Source organism: Lemur catta, chromosome 6 (assembly GCF_020740605.2).
Source record: "Lemur catta isolate mLemCat1 chromosome 6, mLemCat1.pri, whole genome shotgun sequence".
In the NCBI taxonomy this organism is placed as follows: domain Eukaryota; kingdom Metazoa; phylum Chordata; class Mammalia; order Primates; family Lemuridae; genus Lemur; species Lemur catta.
Window position 1 is genome coordinate 33432084 of NC_059133.1, and position 18741 is coordinate 33450824.

The window sequence follows — 18741 nt, forward strand, 5'->3', positions numbered from 1 at the left end:
GCAGGCTACTCTACAGTCATTCTTACTCCTTTCTACTTTGCCTGCCTCACAATAGAGGCTGAAAAAGTCAAATATTCACTTTTTCAGACTCCACTGCTGCTGGAAGTTATCTGTTGAACCATGTCTAGGCAGTGAAGCATGAAGCGAATCTAAGAAACTTGGGGACACATTTTTTTTCCTCTTTGATAAAAGGAGAAAGAAAGATGCTTAAGAATGAACTCTCTACCTCATGCCTACTTCTCATGAAGACAAGAGGCTTACAACTTCAACAATCGCCTTGTATACCTGAGAGGGAACCCTAAATGTGAACCTAGTGCCCCAGTGTAACTGAACCAGTGAACCAACCCTACAACTGCTACCTCCTAATTTTTGGTTACGTGAGGTAATTAAATGAGTTTATTGCTTATGCCACTGTTAGATGCAGTTTCTATATTTGCATACACAAGTATTTAAAACTGATACAGGTGTGGTTAACAACGACCTTCTGTCTTTCCAAGATGTGACTCTTTAGGAGTCACATGCCTCCTACATTACAGGTAGAGCTTATCCTGAACTTTCTCAATCTCCTTTTCCCCAGAGCACATGTGGCCCACACAAATAGAAAATAAATAGAAAAAAAAAAAAAAAAAAAGAAGCAGCTAATTATGTGACTTAGGCTATAAAAACAAAACATAAGGGAGAAATTAAAACAGGACATAGCCATTATTATCATGCCAATTTAATGAAATCTCAATCCTAGTAAGCAAAACATGTGATATCTATATAAAGAGATAGTTTATAAAATGTGGGAGATGCCACATTTATCTTATAATCAGTAGTATTATTTACTGAACCATAACATAAAAGAGAGGCCTTAAGGCTATAATGCTGCTTTTAAAGACGTAAGGTGAGTACTTCCACACCATCTGGGACACTCAGAGACACCTCATTCTTACCATAATCTAAAAATACAATTATTGACACATAAAGCAATCTCAAAGTAAACTTGTTCAAGCTTTGCCCCCAAAACGTGGTCCTTTCTTTGTGTTTCCTATCATGTAAGTTGCACCATCATCAACCCAGTTGCTCAAAACAGAAACCTGATAATAATACTTGATAATTCCTTCTCCTTTATCTCCTACTCCTTGGAACAATATTAAATGCTTCTTGAATTCTAATTTACTCTATTCCTACTACTGTTTCCCTAATTTTAGTTCTCACTTTGTGGTCTTAAATTATGAAAATGTGTCCTATGAGACTCTCCTCTATGTTTGCCTAAATATAGTTTTTATTATATGTATCCCAGCCCCTGCAGTGCTAGGAAACCAAAGCTCAAGTTTTCCATGGTACAGAAATACTCTCAGTAGCTTCAGCATTTCCATTATCTTTGTGGACTTCAATATTCTTGTATGCATTGACCCAAAAAATACTAAATATCTTTCCAGTATTTCAATGCTTTTAAGGAAATGAATAATAATTGTATTCCGTATTTTTACCTGAATACAGGACGGGTCAGCCAGGATACATAAGACAATGTATTTTGTGATTTTGTTTTTTTTTCTTTTTTTTGAGTTCATATTTGATAGATTTTAATCTGTAAACATTTCAAGGGCCTGAATTTGAGAAGAATTTCCCTATAAGGATTTGAATATGCTTATGCACGGAATAGACTGAACACTGCTTTGTCTCATTTGAGTGTATGGCTTATTATGAACTTTTCAAGTTCAGCTCCCCCACTAATTGGGAGGCCCAATATTAGTCTTTAGGTCTTAATGTGACCAGCATTTGCCTCAGGACAACACTGTCTGCTACCTCACAGTTCTTTGCTTTGATCTCAATTCCTCTTCTCCCCTCTTTTCTTTCTTTCCTTTTAATTTTTTGGTTTTGATTTTTCTTGATCCATGGAGATTTCCCTTGTTTTTTGTAGACCCAGCAATGCTTAAAAAAAAAAAAAAATTCTAATTAAGGCAGGATCTAGCTGAACTGTAGCATGAGGACCCTGCAGAAAAATCTCATCTCCTACATTGCTGGAAATGGAAGACAAATTCATGTTGCTTTGAAAAGAGAGATCATGCGTTATTACTCAATATCCTCCAAACTTCCAGCATCAAATGGCTATAACCGATGAACAGGCTTGTTTAATAAAACATATTTTATGAGATAGAACATACTGTTAGATATTTACTAAAAGATAGCAATTGTATGCATTGTTGTAATGATAGGATTAATTCACTGCTATTTACTTGACCAAGAAATTAGTTATAACTTTCTGTATAATATAATACATGGTTTAGTGCTGATATTAACTAGTTAATGTTGTCTTAGCAGTTTTTAATACCATATACTGAATAGCTGAAATGTCTAGAAATTTAAGTTTATTTAAACAGTACGTTACATTTTCAAACAATACACTCAAGATGTTTTTCTTGACCTTCAGATATGATTTTAGATGAAGGACCTCTAAATTTAAAGCAATGGAACCAATTTTTAAATCTCAACACTAGGGAAAACAACTATCTAAGTATATGGTCTTCTTCCTTAAAATTCCAATAGGTGACATAAATTGAGAAACAATCTATACTAGGGTAGGTATCATACACCCCTGAAAAATTTCTCTGATACAGAATGGCAGCACCATATTAAAAGATGGCACCAAAAGATGATTTGCAACCCTCCACTGGTTAAAAAAGAAAACAAAAGTAAATGGAAGAATCATCTGTTTACCCCGTATCAGATTAAGGCTGGAGGTAAACATGAAGTTAAGGATGTAGGTTTTCAAGGGTTCAACCTCTGACATTTGACTCTGCAGATCTGGAGTACACTAATAATACTAGAAGACTCCCCAGTCCTAGGCTGAAAGGAGGGGAGGAAGGAGCAGACCAAGCACAAATTGGTCAGGACAAAGGTTGCTCCTAGTAGGAACTCCTATTAAAGCCAGGGAAGAAGCTCTATGAAACCACCTGACATGACTCTCTAGGGTTCTTGCTCTTTCTTTGTTCTTCCTGTACTCTCAAGCTTCTTAAATAATCATACAAATGTATAGTAAAAGTAAGGTTCATCCCTCAGGCTAGACCGATTTCTAACAGAATACATTTTAAGTTAATAATAGACAGATATAGATAATTGTTAGGCTAAACAAACACATACAGATGACAAAATCCAGAGGCAGAAAAAAAATGATGTCTCTGTCTCGTATTCAGTTTTAAGGGGAAAAAGAAAAAGTCCCTAGGAGGTAAGTCTCTCTCATGCCTTATTGGTAAGAACTGTGACTCATATCCATTCTCTAATAAATACAATTGCCATAATTAATTTAGAGTCATTAAAATTCACCTATTTCCAAGGCTATAAAAGGGCTCAATGTCTGGGATAACTGATTCCTGAATAAAATCATGGTTCCCATAGTAAGAATTTAATCAATAATTGAAGTATTAATAATCAATATTAGGTCAAAATACTAAAACATTAGTCAAGCTTGGGAAAATGTATATTCTGTAAAATACTACAATAAAACCATTATTTCTTACAATAAAACTAGTATTTCTTATTTTCCTAGAGGCTGCTGGCTTATAATGTAAAAATATTTAAAAGCAGTTTTTGAAACATATGATATAAATTTAGTATTCATAGAGCTTTGACACATTTTTGAAAACTGACATTCATGACAGACCACCTCTTTGGTCTACCATATCGGACTGGTAAACATAGTCATGTAAAACACATATTGTTTACATAGTAAATATCATCATAAAAAGTTGCACTATACATACCAGAATTTCTACTATACTATGTTGGGCTATTAATAACTGAAATTTATATCCCAAAGGACAACACTGCCCCAATTCAAACTTAAAAACAGCTGTGCAAATAAAGTCAGGGTGAGGGGCAGGTGTTTAAGATATGAGGGAGGGACACATCACATATATGACCATTCAGAGATATAACTCCATCGGAACTTAGTGTTTGACACATGACAGGAAATATGCTAACCTTGTATATGTAAATCCCTTTCAAGTCAGTTATTTTAATACAATGATCAAACTATATAGTGGGAGATTTATATTTTAGTAAGGAATACTAGGACTATACATTGTACATATAAAATAAGACTACATCCATATTCCATCTATCAAAATAGTTTCTGCTAGATAGTCCAGAACAAATTGTTTGCCACTGGCTGCCTTTACCTACCCAACTGCACATACCAATATCTGCTAATCCATAATTATCCTGGACACTCTTTCCTTATTGTAGATTTTTCCCTTGAATTTGTCTAACCTCTAAGACTTAATTTCATTCTCTATTTATGACCCAGTTTCCTGCCCTCTTGGATCTATGTTTGTTTTTCTCAGGTTTTCCCTCTGAGCTCTATACTTCAAGGACTTTGTTTTGAGCTAGTTACTCCAGCTCTCTGCATTGTGAACTTTAATGTACCCTCCTGGGCTCTTTTGAGTTCAGCTTTTGGTATGGATCTGCAAACTGGCACTTGACTAGAGCCCACCTAAGTCTGCATGGGAAAAGATGAAATAACTATAAATAATCTTGAACAAATTTCTACAAATCATCCTCCAGAATTCTGCTTGTCTTCTTACATAACCATAATAAATAGCTGGTTTTAAACCATGCTGTTCATCAGAATTAAATATGAAGTTTCTTAAAAATACTTATATTCAAGTCTTAAGCCTACAGATTATTATTCAGAAGGTCAGAGGTAGGTCCTCATCATCTATATACTAAAAGTGTCATATTTGATTTGGCTGGTAGCTAGAGTTAAGAAACACTGATATAAAAATTATAAGGGATGGTTCATATCTTCTCTGTTTTACCACAGCACAGACAAGGTGAGAAAAATGGAGATGGAATGTGAGAAAGAGAAAAGGGAGTAGGTTACCTTTTCCATCTGGTTTTTGAGGAGAAAATATGGCAGTCCAGGGCTAGGCAAAACTGCAACATAAACCAAGTTTGTTTTATTATTCCTATCACTTATTTTTCTACATATTTCTCTTATCTCTTGGCTTTCAAACTTTTTTCTTGACCTCCAAAGTATTGGAGGGCACTCATGTTGCATACATATCCACCCATTTCATCATATCACTCAGTCTTATTTCCTCCTGCTCATGTTTTCATGACAAGCAAAACTCTCAACCTTCTGTTCATTTCCTGTATCAGGAAAGCAAATAACACAAAGATATTGCTTTTAGCTTTTCCCACTGAAGCCTAGCATTGTTTACCTGGTAACATCAATGATTCTTGATAGATATTTTTGACAGGAAGACCTTTACACGAATTGACTATGGCAATGAGAGTTTGTAGTTGCCAGTCACTGTTCTGACAAGGCTTCCGGACACTTTTTCTTATAAGAACCCTGGGGCCACATCCTACCAACCCGCAGTGAACAACAGCAACTTCCACTCTAGAGAAGAAAAGATGAAACTGTCTCTACTCAGACAGGATCCAAGACCGATGCTTGAGAATCTGTTACCTTAGAGACTCCCATCTCTAGTGTGCAAAAATTTGGAGCTATTTTGTTCAACTAATTTCTCCAGAAGACTCAAAGATTATTTTATGAATGACCAAGCAGTAAGTAAACAAACTAAGTGAATCAAGAAGAGATTCTAGGGAAATAGTTTACAGAGTAAACTGAAATGAGAAAGGAAATCTCATTTGTTCTAAAAATTGTGCCTTTCTACCCAATGAAATGAACATTAGAATTATCATTATCATTGTTTCTAAGACATAAGGAAGAGTAACAGAAGAAAAGACAGTTACAAAGAGAAATAGTGACTATAAAAGTCAAAGAGAAGGAAACAATTGCAAACATTCTCCATGCCTTTATTTATTCTGCCTGCAATATTCTTCCCACTTCCTTGTCTGATTAACTTCTTACTCATCTTTCAGGACATCCTGGGTATCACCAAACTGAACATATCCTCAAATACTCATAGGCTGAGATAACATGCTACTATGCTATAAGATGACAGATACAATATCCTGTCTTAAAGCACTTACTACACTATTCTGAAACTAATGTTTGAGGATAAGAAAACAGATGAAGATTGGTACCATGTTTTGTGCTCTCCAAACTCTATATTGAACTCATCATCTGTTTACTAAATTCTGGTTTATTCAAAACACAATACCATTGCTTTAAGTATTAACTATTTAGGAGTGAAAAAAATATATGAAATACCTGGCAATCATTAAAAAGACTAAAGTAACACTCTCTGTGCTGATATGGAAAGATTATCAAAATATATTACATAAAAAAAGGCAATAACAGTGTATATATTTGTTTCCCAAAACATGTAAGAATATAGAATGTGTTATGTGTGTATGCACACCTTTTCCTGGAAAGATACACAAAAAACCATTATGAGTCTGGGGACTCTGTATTTTCATTTTTTTCTATGTTGTCTGAATTTTCTATTCTAAATAATTTTTACAAAAAAATTTTAAGTTACTAAGAAGGATTATCTGGCTCCTAGCATTGAGGGCTTTTTAAAAAAATCCTTTGAGGGTAAAGATGATAGCTCATACATTTTTTTATCACCGCCACTTAGTGCACAGTGGAATACAGTTGGCATTTGATGAGTATTTGTTCCACTGAACTCTGTTTGTCATCTATTTCAGTTTCTTATCTCTTTCCCAAAGAATTAACTTTTTATGAGCCTCACCCTCATTTCCCATTATTATACATAAAGAACCAAGTATAATGTCTTAAAACCAGTAGCTGCTCAATAAATGTTTGTTCAATGCAATCATAACCTATGTTAATTGTGTGAAATGCAGCTGCCAAGGTAGGAATCAGTGATTTTTTTTCCCTATTCCTAGTCACTTGTTTTCAATACACACTATATAAACATCTACATCAATCATGTTTGAGTCAATGTGCTTAGTTCCGAAAATACAAAAGTCAATAAAACCCAGTATCTATACTCTCAAGGCTCATCAATCTAGCAAATCTTTCCCTGGAAGGAAAGAAATGGGAGTGATGGAATATGTGGAGGCACCAATCTTCCTTCTCCTTTCACGTTGTTCAAGGGCCTCTTATCTAATATGCCCTATTCAAATTCATTTTAGTTAGAATACATGGTCAATGAATACTTGTTAACAGTTTAATGCAATAATCTGTTAGAAAAGGTACCTGAAGACTGATATAAAATGGATTGGCAAAGGAGTAACTAGTCAATCTCTTGATTTTTTAAAATCTGGCAAGCAGTTTCTTTAAGAACAATCCTTTAAGAACAGGATTGAAGAACCAGATATCTGATGAAGAGTACACCAACGACATTTCCTGGTTACCACAAAATAATGATGGTCACCTAAATCTGACGCTCTTTACATATTTGACAAAAACCAGACAGAGGAGAGATAAAGTTACTCACAACTCACAACAAACTTTGATTTAAAATATAAGTTAGGAAATAAACATCCCAAACCAGCAAAATGAGCTCTGGGGATCACTCCAGATGGACAGTAAGGTGGCACTGTAGAAAAAAGGATGTGATGGAGAGTAGAGTGCACTACCAAAAAGAGAATCCCATCCTTGGTGGGGAAGTACTGAGACTACATCTGAGACATGATGGTACAGAGCAATGGCTACTAGCTTATAGCAGGACCCAAACATGGGAGTCTTAAGGTACTTGCCTGAAGAGGAAACGGAGGCACCTTGGAATAGGAAGGCATTGTTGGGGACAATGATGATGAAGAAAAAGGAGGAAGCAGGCAGCTGAAATTAAAGATCTTAAAATGTAGGGCAGTATCTCTGAATTTAAATACACAAAAAAGGCCTACACCTGTCCCAAATTGAGCTAATTATTAAACTGAATTTCATTGTACCTATAGAAAAGGAAACTCTTGAACTAGGAACCAAAAAATACACCCCCAAAACCAGCACTTCCCTACATAGAATCTTATGCTATTGCTGATTAAGGAAAATATTAAACATTTAATATTTTTAAAAAAAACTGATTGCATTAAAGGGTATTTTCCATTTATTTTAGGAAAGATATAAAAATACTATAAAATAATGTAAATATTTTAGTATATAGTTAAGTAGAAATACCTTTTTTCTGTTTTTAGGTTCATTTTTCCCTCTAATTTTTATCTTGAAAATTTTTATACTTAGAAAATAAGTTTGGCAATAATAGCATGACAATCACATATTCCCCTTCTAAATTAAACTATTAACTTTTTGCCAATTGGCTTTCTTTCCCTTGCTCTATCCCTATATATTCATAATTTTACTTTTATGCATCGTTCCTAAAATAAAATTTTCAAAACTCTGCCATAAAATAATTCTAATTCGATTAACTTTATTTCATATAAATCTTTGCCAGTTCTAAGAGTGGCTTCTGTTTCACCTCAGCTCATTCCAATAGAAATACACAATTATAATTTCTACCTCCTAGACATGACTAATGAAAAATAACCAAAATTTCATATTCAACTAGGTTTTAAAACTGAGAAAAGATCAACTAATATTATCCTTATGTATATAAAAGGATAGTAACCTAAATGTCTGTAACCTAAACCTCTTAGCAAGGGATGCTGGACACTGATAAAGCTGTTATTAAACTAAAATAAAAGAAAACTGTTAATAGTTTAAATAACCGTCTAATCTGAACCAATGGTTTTTGAAATCATATGTTATAGAGAGATTTAACATATAAAATGGATCACACAGGTATTTTCGTAGCTACTCTGAATGAAGGGTTGGGGGTTACTACAAATCCCACCATACTACTATGTATTCTATTCCTCAGTCATCTTCTCAATCCAGGTAGTACAGTTTAGATACTATTATTTTAACACAATCACACCGTTTTGCAGTTTTCTAAAATCCTAGTATGCTGACTCTTCAAAATATAGTAAAAACTCTTTTTAGAAATATCAATATTCTTTCAGAAATGAAGAAGGCATTGGAAATAAAAGCAAACTTTAAAACTCTAATTCATGACAAAATAAATTAGCTTTACTATCTCACTAAATGTATACTTCACAAGTATTTTTTAATTGTTCTATAAAATCATACAACATAAAATTTTCAAATATTTGCAAATTCTTCAGCACTGATTAAGACCATTTTATGACCAAAGAAACTATAATAAAATACATAAATGATGGTGCATCAAATGTCAATAATATTGTAATATTAAAATTGCAAGAAAATCAGATGCTCTATCTTAAGTGTTAATTCAATTCATAATGGCCAAAAAACAGAGGAGAAATAGAAAATAGACATTATGATTAAATAAATAAAAATTATGACATATGGAGTACTTTGTACCTTTAGTTTGGTTTTCAAACTCTTCAGATAAGAGGTGGTAGCAACAACCCACACTGCAAACTCCCTTGATTTCAGACTTGGAAGTAAATATTCGCAGAGTGTTTGGAGCAAGATCGCCACAAGTGTGCAGACCCACCATCAAACAATCCTTTAAAGACAAGAAGAAAAAGTGAACTTTGGCAATTGATAGATTAAAAAACAATCCAGGTAAAGATTTTATTTTTTTTAATTTTTAAATTACAAAAAAAATTTTTATTTTTAGAATAAGGGTCTCACTATGTTGCCCAGACTGGAATGCAGTGACTATTTGTAGGAATAATAATATATACTATAACCTCAAACTTCTGGACGTAAGCAATCATCCTACTTCAGCCTCCTGAGTAGCTGGGATACCGTACCAGGCATCAGGAGAAGAATTTAAATGCCCATTAGAATATATAAAGCCTTTTATAATTATTAAACCTCACCTAGAAAGTATTATATTTTTAAATTTTCATAATGAATAACTATTTCCTTTATAGGCAAAATGACTGTGATTTCTTATCACTTTTGAGTTTTTTTCAGTGTTTTCAGTTATTTATTCATTTGTATTTTCTCTGATTTCTTTTACGAATAATATTTCTTAACAACTAAGCAAAGCTAAGATTAGACTAATCAAATGTAGCATGCATTACTAAGAAAAACCTGTAATTTGAGACACATTTATATCACATTTTGACCACACTAGTCAATTTTTTTTTGCTGATTTCACTTCTTCACAGATTGCCCATCAAAAATCTTATAAAATTGTTATAAAAAACATATGTAACTGGTGTAAAGTTAGCATTTCTATTCTAACACCAGAAAGCTTAGTTTATTGATTATATCAAATATGTTATTGAAGAAAGATTCAATATGAAAATTTTTGTTCTAAACTTTATAACATAAATATTATACAAAAATTCTCCTATGAAATGTTTATTCTAATTAACCAAAGCCTAACTTAAATGTACACACCACACATAAAAAAAACAATGGGTACAAATGCATACATGCACAGAGGTATAAATTTCTCTCTTTAAGCTTAGTTTAGCTCTCCCTAAAGTTAATACAAAGACATTCAATCTCATTCTTTATTGTATTCATCATATAGGATTACTTAATAATATTAGCACGTACAAGTTAGGAGAAAAAAATATGTAATTATCATATTATTCCAACAGTAAAATATTTAAGTATTGGGTAAGGGTAGGGAGAGGAATAGGAGGTATTGGTTAATTCTGGTTGTTAAAGTGCTGATTCACTGATTCACTGGCAGATATTCACTGCCAGCATATCTTATAGTTTTGATCATATACTTTCAGCAAAAGTTTGAGGAAATTAAAAAGTAACAATATACACTAAGGATTTATATTTTTTAAAAGTTAAGTTAAAGTAATTGGAGTTGTTTACCCCTAAGAGAAAGTTAAGAATAATCTAATTACTGATTTCATGAATAAGAAAAACAATAAGGACTAACCAGTTTCCCTAAGTCTAAAAATATCTGGAAAAAAAATTCCCATTTTAAAAATGGCAAAACACTAGTCAGCTATTAAACAATGTTAAATTTACAAAGAACTCTGGTATCTTTTGCTTATTCATTTCTTTGGGGAAGAATTTCTTAAAAAATATAAGAATGGTAGAATAATACAACTCCAAAGGCTATCTTTTTCGAGACAATGAGTTTGGCCAAATGCTCTCTAGAAGCTCCTTTACTATACTGTTTTAACATACAATGTGGACTTTGCTTAAAATTTACTGTCTTTTAACTACATAAATTGACATATAATTTTACAAAAGTTCAAGCCATGAAGAATACTCAGAAGCTACTCTTGATAAAGAAAATTGCATATTTGGTTACCAAATCTAATTTTAGATATAACTTTGCTCTAGATACCTCTTGACTTCAAATTTAAATTAAAATTTAAAAGTTTTCTTGGATTGCAATTAATTGTAATTAATTTAATTCCTAAATGAAAATGAGAATTTAGCTCACTCACTAGCTTTTCTCCTAGTACTTTTGTTGGATTTAGGAGGCTTGAAATGAATATAGATTATTCTATTCTGGAATGTGCTCTTGTCATATTTTAATAGCTATGGGAATAATGAAAGCATGCGTATGATTTTATTTTCTTGGTCTTTTAGATTAATGTGATCAAATAAGACACATCTTATTTAAGCTACGATTAAATTTAAATTCAATGTCTTAGAGCATTTTTGTAAATCAAATTAAGTAATTCAAAAGTGAAATCACCTCTAGATCTTTAATAATGTCATGTAGTTCTGAATCAGCGTTGATAAAAGAGGTTAAAGGTAAATATATATTTGATTCACTTGACTTTGATGTCATTTTTCTTCTCTCTTTATTGGTTTCAGACATCTCTCTGTCGGGTATTTGCAGTGAAGAAGTAGACTCTATAGCATTTATAGACAAAAGGTCTATAAGAGGAAAGGTACTTTCAAAACACAAATTTTCTTCTTGATGTGGTTGAGAATGTAGGTTTTCCATTTGTTTTCTGTTGGTAGAAATTACAGAGCCTGAAAAATCTGGCCAAAACTCTGAGGTAGACATCTTTTCTTGCTTTGCAAGACTGTTGTTACATTCTTCCTCGATCTCTGCTTTATATTTAACTTCATTTTGCACTTTCCTTTCTTTTGTCATTTTTAATGTCAGTCCACTGACATCTGATCTTGCCTGAGCATGACAGAGTTTCCAATGTTTCTTCAATTTCCTGTTTCTCTCCTTAGCTCCATGAGTATTGGTATTTGAGGAATCAATTCCATAAACTTTTAAGCCATACTTCAAGGACAAAAAGGAGCTTAGGTAGCCTTTACCAGAGCCCAAGTCAATTACCTAAAGTAAGAAAACCAGAATGTATTAAATTATTTTAATCAGATGATAACAGAAAGCATTGTAGATTTTGTTTTAAAAGCAAGCAAATGAGTTGTATAATTTACACAACCTATTACGTTTTTTATTTTAGTTTTTTGATTCCTATTAAAAACCAACCACTCTGATCATTTTTATTCAACATTTTTCTAGAGGTTCTAGTCAGCATCATAAGTCAAGGAAAAGAAGTAAAAGGCATAAACAATGTAAATAAAGAAGTAAAAGTGTCTTTATTCATAGATGACACAATTGTGTCCATAGAAAATCCTGAAGAATGTGCAAAAAAGCTAACAGTAAGTGAATTTAGCAATGTGTCAGGGTACCATGTCAATGTAAATTAACAATGAACCATCAACATATACAATATAGTAGCAAAGAACAATTAGAGCTTGCTTTAGCAGTCAGAGAAAACCCACAGCGAAAAAATATAGATACTGCATTATAAAATATCTTGACTGTGGAGGTTACATGAGCATATATACATACACACACACATTAACAAAACTCTAACTGTACAATTAACATGAGTGCATTTATATCTCAATAAAGTTGGGATTATGGAATAATTTTATATATTGGCTAGAAAGTGGTTAGGATTGAATAATATTTGATGAGTAAAAATATTTTACACAGTAATATTTGTAATGAAAAATCTGCAAAATTAAGGCCACAGGAATACTGACTGAAATCCTTTTCACAAAGTATACATTATTCTTTGTGCCACTTCTATATTTCCCTGCTTCTGCATTGTTTTTCCAAACTAAATGATTGGGTTTTGGTCTTGGTTTCTATATAAAATGTGAGTCTAGTTCTTGTAGTCTCTGTCACTCTGACTCATTCAGACCAGTCTTCCTTTAAGAACCGGACCTTTATCCCATTCTTCTACTCTGTGACCAGCTTAATACCATCCATGCACAGAACCTCTACACAGATTAGCTGACTACCAATTACATGAACTTTCTGTCTTTAGGGCTCTGTTCTCTCCAGTGGAGTTGCTGTTACTAATTGATGCCTAAACTGCCTGATCTTGTTATGCCTCTTTTACCTCTAAATAAACTATCCATTTGTTCCTCTGGTCTCTATTCTCATCTTTATTACTCTTAATGGATATTGGCAGGCACTGGAAAGATATTTAGAAATAGCGCTTGCCCCTAAGATTCGGATATGGCACCATGGGAGAAGGTCTGGGTGAGGGTGGGGGTGGGGTACTTGCCCCTTCTACTCCAGCTGAGTACCACTGCAATTGTGAGCCTGTTACTGATACTGATAGATACTGCTTAGGTATGATACTCTGGAGAAAAGGTTGAAAACTAGTATTGTCTTATCTCTTGCCTCCAGCCCCCACTCTAGAGATCTATGTTGCCACAAGTGGATCTGCAAGTTATCACAGTTTTCTAATCATCCTCAAACTCTCCACAACTCTGGGTGAATCCATTGAAAAGATTCTAATAACTAAAAAAAAATTACAAAAGGGAAAATTTCCGATTACCCTCACAGATCTTATAGGGAGAAGAAAAATAACTTGCTATTTTTATAAGCCAGAGATAAGAAAAATAACTTACTATTTTTATAAGCCAATGTGGACAATCATTAATTTTATTTTCAGACATCACTACCTTTCATAAAAGCTATTTTTCAAAATAGGAATGTATCATGAGTCATACATTTTGAAAGAATCCTAGCCCTAAAAACATAATTACTTTGGGTTACTACAACGAGGCAGGTTACCCAGAACACAGCTTTGGAACCCATACCCCAAAAACATGTAGCAGCAAACAGTTTTGCAAAATGTCATCTTCATAATGCTGCCTCAAGTTGGACTGACAACATATCGAAGAGAATTACCCTTAACTTCCATCCACTCCAAAAAGAGTAATTTGTGGCAAAACATTAACAGTCATGTCTTTTTATTATAAATTTGTTATAATTACAGTGTACTGGGAAATGAGAGTATATGTTTAAAAAATCTGATGTTTAAAGGATCTGATGTTTAAAGGGTCTGATGTTATCATTTAAAAACATTTTAAAGACTAGATAATGATAGTAAAAAATGGAATTTGCAAGATACCAAAAATAGCAATAGCTTTAACACCTAAAAATATAGGGAAAACATTCTTACTTGCTTTATTCCATAATAAGCAGCAATACTGCTGATCAGCTCTGACATTGCCTGAACTTCATGAGATTTTTTCACATTCATAAACTCAACTGGCTTCACAGTTTCACCTGAATAAAAATAAAACAAAATTAAAGTACTGCTATAAATGAAGCAAAATTTAATATAAAGTATCAGTTGATGTTCATGTTTTTTTAAAATTAAGCATGAAAATAATATAGAGATTCTATTATGTCTAGATGATACATCTCTATTATCTTAATTGTTATCCATCAAATCTGAACTAATAAAATGAAAAGATTCATAGAACATTATTAAAAAATGTTCCTTGACACAGTAAGCAATTAACTATAAAAGAAAAGACTAAAAAATTGGACTACAAAAGAAATTTTTGTCATCAAAAGACAACATTAAGAGAGCAAAAAGGCAAGCCACAAATTGGGAGAAGGTATTTCCAATACACATATCTATATAAAACTTATAGCTAAGAATAAAACAAAACCAACTCCTACAAATCAATAAGAAAAAGGCCACCCAACAGAAAAATGGGCATAAAACTTGAACAGTCATTTCACTACCTGCGCTGTCCAATACAGTAGCTATTAATCATATGTGATTATTTAAATTTACATTTAAAAAAGCTCAAATCAAATAAAATTGCAAATTAAGATTCTGACCTGCACTAGCCACATTTGAAGTATTCAACGATCACATGTGGCTAGTTTCTACCGAGCAGCACAGCTACGGAACATTTCCGTCACTGCAGAATGTTCTACAGAACAGCACTTTAGAGTATATACTATATACTAGATATAAAAGTATATTAAAATGGCCAAAGGGCATATGACAAGGTAGTCAACATCATTAGTTATTTTGAAGTTGGGTGGTGTGGAATTGAAATAAAGGGCTGGGACAGTTATTATGGCATAACAGAGTTCACATTTGAGAATGCCGGGGTGTACACTTAACCTGGGATCACCACACTGGGATACTGGGTTTCAACAAGGTGTTTCCAGGTGTAAGTGGTGGTTACTTAGGGTCCTGTAGATGGCAGGCAGCATCTTCTTGGTAATTGTATGAGGGCAGTTTAAGACATGGTCTCTGCAAGAGAGGCTTGGATTCCACAACGGATGCAATGCCATTCTGCTGGCAGATACTAACCTAGCCAACTAAATCTCAGGCATGAGCCTGGATTGATTTCTGTATTAAAAAAATGAATATAAAGGATACTTTCGAAAAAGATTAGAGAAACTTGAATATAGACTATATATCAGACAATACTATTGTATCAATGATAAATTCCTGAATGTGCTATGTACTATGGGAGATGTAGGAAAATGTTCTAATGAGATACATGCTTAAGTATCTGGGAGTGAAGTGTTATAATATCTATGGGGCAAAATGTTAACACATGTTGAATCTAGGCAAAAAGTATATAGAGTTCATTGTACTATCCTTATAACTTTTCTGTAGGTTTAGAGCTCAAAATAAAAAGGAAAATAATGAGGATTAAATGAGATAACATATAAAAAGCTTTGTGGAAGATAAAGAGGATCTGAGATTCATTATTTTATTATTAATATAATAATAATTCATATTAGATTCATTATTATTATTAAAACTGGTTCAATTTTGAAGAGTGGTTTTTTTTCCCCCACAGGAGTCTTATCTCTGCATTTAATTGGAATGTATAGTCTATTTACATTTAATATAATTATTGATATCATTGAGTTTTAATCTCATGCTGCTATTTAATTTTTATTTGTACCATCATTGCTGTTTGACACTCATGTTTCTCCCCTACAACCCAACTCCCCTTCTACTCTTCCCACCTTCTTCCCAAAGCACAGGCCATGGAGAACATCAGTATACTATAACAAAAATAAATGTGAGGATTTTGTAATTTGTAGTAGGCCACTGTGTTTGAAGGGTAGGAACTATCTGAAATAAAGGTTGCCAGGGGCTAATGTAGGAAAAAATGTAGAGATCTCTCAGTCACTCTGTTAAACAAAGTATAAGAGAAAATCTACTCTTCTAGGCACAAGCTATTTGTCAGCCCATATGATATAAGGTTTCACAATAAATTAAGAATATTTTGGAAAGATATTCATATATGAACAATATATTGCTTCTAAGTATCTACATACATACACAACACAAGTACACATACCAGTTCTCTGTTTTTCATTTTCTTGAAGGGCTGCAAGCAGCTGTTCAAAAGGAGTACATATTCCCAAGTTTTGAATGGAATAATATTTTGCAGCCAGAGCAAATGCTTCCACACTCACCAGCTTCTGAGAAGTTTCACAAAATATTTTGGGAAAATCAGTCATACCTAAAAAATGTTAGGTTAAAAAAGAGTCTTTAGTCATAATTAGCTAGTAGTTAAACTGTATGATATTAAAAAGCAATAAATGAACAGTACTAAATTTTAAATTTCATTTTGGTGTGAAGTTTGGTAATATCTCTAATGGTTCCATTAATATTTATTATGTAAATAATTAGCTATTTGTAGCAGCAAATTTTCTTTCAATATTTTATATAATTATACATTTAAACTCCAAATTAAAATTAAAATTTGGTCTTTTTTTGGTTCCAATAACCAAAAAAAAAAAAAAAAAGGAAGGAAGAAAGAAAAAAAAGAAAGAAAGATTAAAATCTGAACAATAATATAATTTTAAATTTGTGAATGGTCCTGGCTGACCCACAACTGTGCATTTAAAGGTGGTTGGCTCATGCAACACTGTAACTCCCTGTCCACACTGCATGTGGAACAATAGTAATTAATATCTCCAGTGGTATAAAAGTTACTATAAAACTGTCCCTACATCATTTGGACCATACAGACTGGGTTGAGGGTGGAGGGTGTGTGTGGTGTGTGCATGTACTCAGTGAACTATCAGTATGAGTGCTAAAACTAATCAGGTTATGATCTGGTAAAAACAGCTCACATTCTTACCACGGTCAGTTTTAGACCAGACATTCTATAAGTTTAGTACAGTAACTGTCAATATGCCAAATGCTCATGAATTTAGAATAGTGTAGTAAACTGTGAATATCCAGTGCCCCTCACTGTATGAGGATCATACACCCTTTTGAACTCAGGTGTGGCTACATCTTGCCAAGGTGAACTGTACCATTTTCAGGCAAAAGTTTTAAGAGTATCAGAAGATTCACAACTCTTTTTTTCCCCCCGCTCTATAACTGAAGAAGCATGTGTCAAGATAGAACCTTTCTTCAGCCTGAGTCCCTGAGTGACTGTAACAAGGATAGCATTTCTCTCAAACTACAATGGACATATAGCACATATAAAAAGTAAACTTCACTGCTTTCAGTCAGTTGAGTTGTTAGGCTTATTAGTGCAGCATAACCCTGCCTATTCTGATGGATTCACATAGCCACACTACAGATCTGCTCAATCTTATTTTTCTATTGGCATTTTTAAGGTATGCTAATTTATTTAGGAAAGTTAAAAGAAGGCATTCCAATTTGACTGTAGAGGGTCAAAGAAACTCATTGGACAGCTAAGCCCATTCACTAAAAATTATTAATATTTTTCATAATTCAAACAAACACATCCAGGGGTTAAATGAAGCATGTAAAACATTCACCTATGAAAGCATGGTGCAATCCAGGGAACAATTTTGGTTCTACCAAAAAAAAATCCAAAAAAACAAAAACAAAAAGACCCATACTATATGCTACGAAGTCTTCTCTAGCATAGCTGTGCCTCCATAGTTACTTTTGTTATTATAAAAATATACTTAAACACAAAGAATAATGATGCTACTTGACAAAACTTGAAAGCAAGACAACTAAATGAAGGTGTGCAGAATTCTAAAAAAAAAAAAACCTACATATTTAAACTACTATATTTTTAAAGCTAATATCTTTTAAGTTGGTGGTGATAACGTTTACCAAATTCATTAGGAATAAAATCATAAAAGATGTGTAACTTCCATTTCTGGATCAACTAAATAGAAATTTAAATTACAAAATTACTAGAGTGAATTTATTTAAGATACATTTTGTGTATTATATGAAGTACTGTGGACATTTTACAAACTGAATTTACTAACCTAGCCAAAGTAATAAAATCTGCTCAAAATATTTAGGCATGCTACAAAAGGGAAAACTCAGTCAACTATTAAGTGAGACTCTCAGGTTTAAGGGCAGTCTCAACATCCCCTGGTTCCAGGGCAGCAATTTCTTAGAGTGTGATAGAATAAGAGTATTAAATCTCAAAGTGCAGAGGGACCATCATAATAGTCAGTTATTGGACAATGTTGCCAACAGAAATGTGATGTTTCTGTTGGAAAAGTAAGGTTCAAATCAACTTAACTATCCTACTGAAAATACTTGAAAAAATTCCAATCCAACTTGAATTAAATGCTGTTAATTTGCTTTCCATTATAGGCCTCCTAGGAATTTCATTCATTTGAAGGTCTACAT

The 18741-nt window shown here is 33.0% G+C and overlaps 1 protein-coding gene across 1 annotated transcript in view; it reads right to left on the reverse strand.

Moving 5' to 3' along the window:
- Nucleotides 1-18741, reverse strand: part of METTL25 (methyltransferase like 25) — a 78051-nt gene that overhangs the window by 47542 nt on the left and 11768 nt on the right. Inside the window, exons 2-5 of the mRNA XM_045553296.1 lie at nucleotides 16460-16624; nucleotides 14293-14399; nucleotides 11538-12137; nucleotides 9266-9413 (exon numbers count right to left, since the gene is read on the reverse strand). Coding sequence (XP_045409252.1) covers nucleotides 9266-9413; nucleotides 11538-12137; nucleotides 14293-14399; nucleotides 16460-16624 — 1020 coding nt within the window. The remainder of the gene's footprint in view (nucleotides 1-9265; nucleotides 9414-11537; nucleotides 12138-14292; nucleotides 14400-16459; nucleotides 16625-18741) is intronic.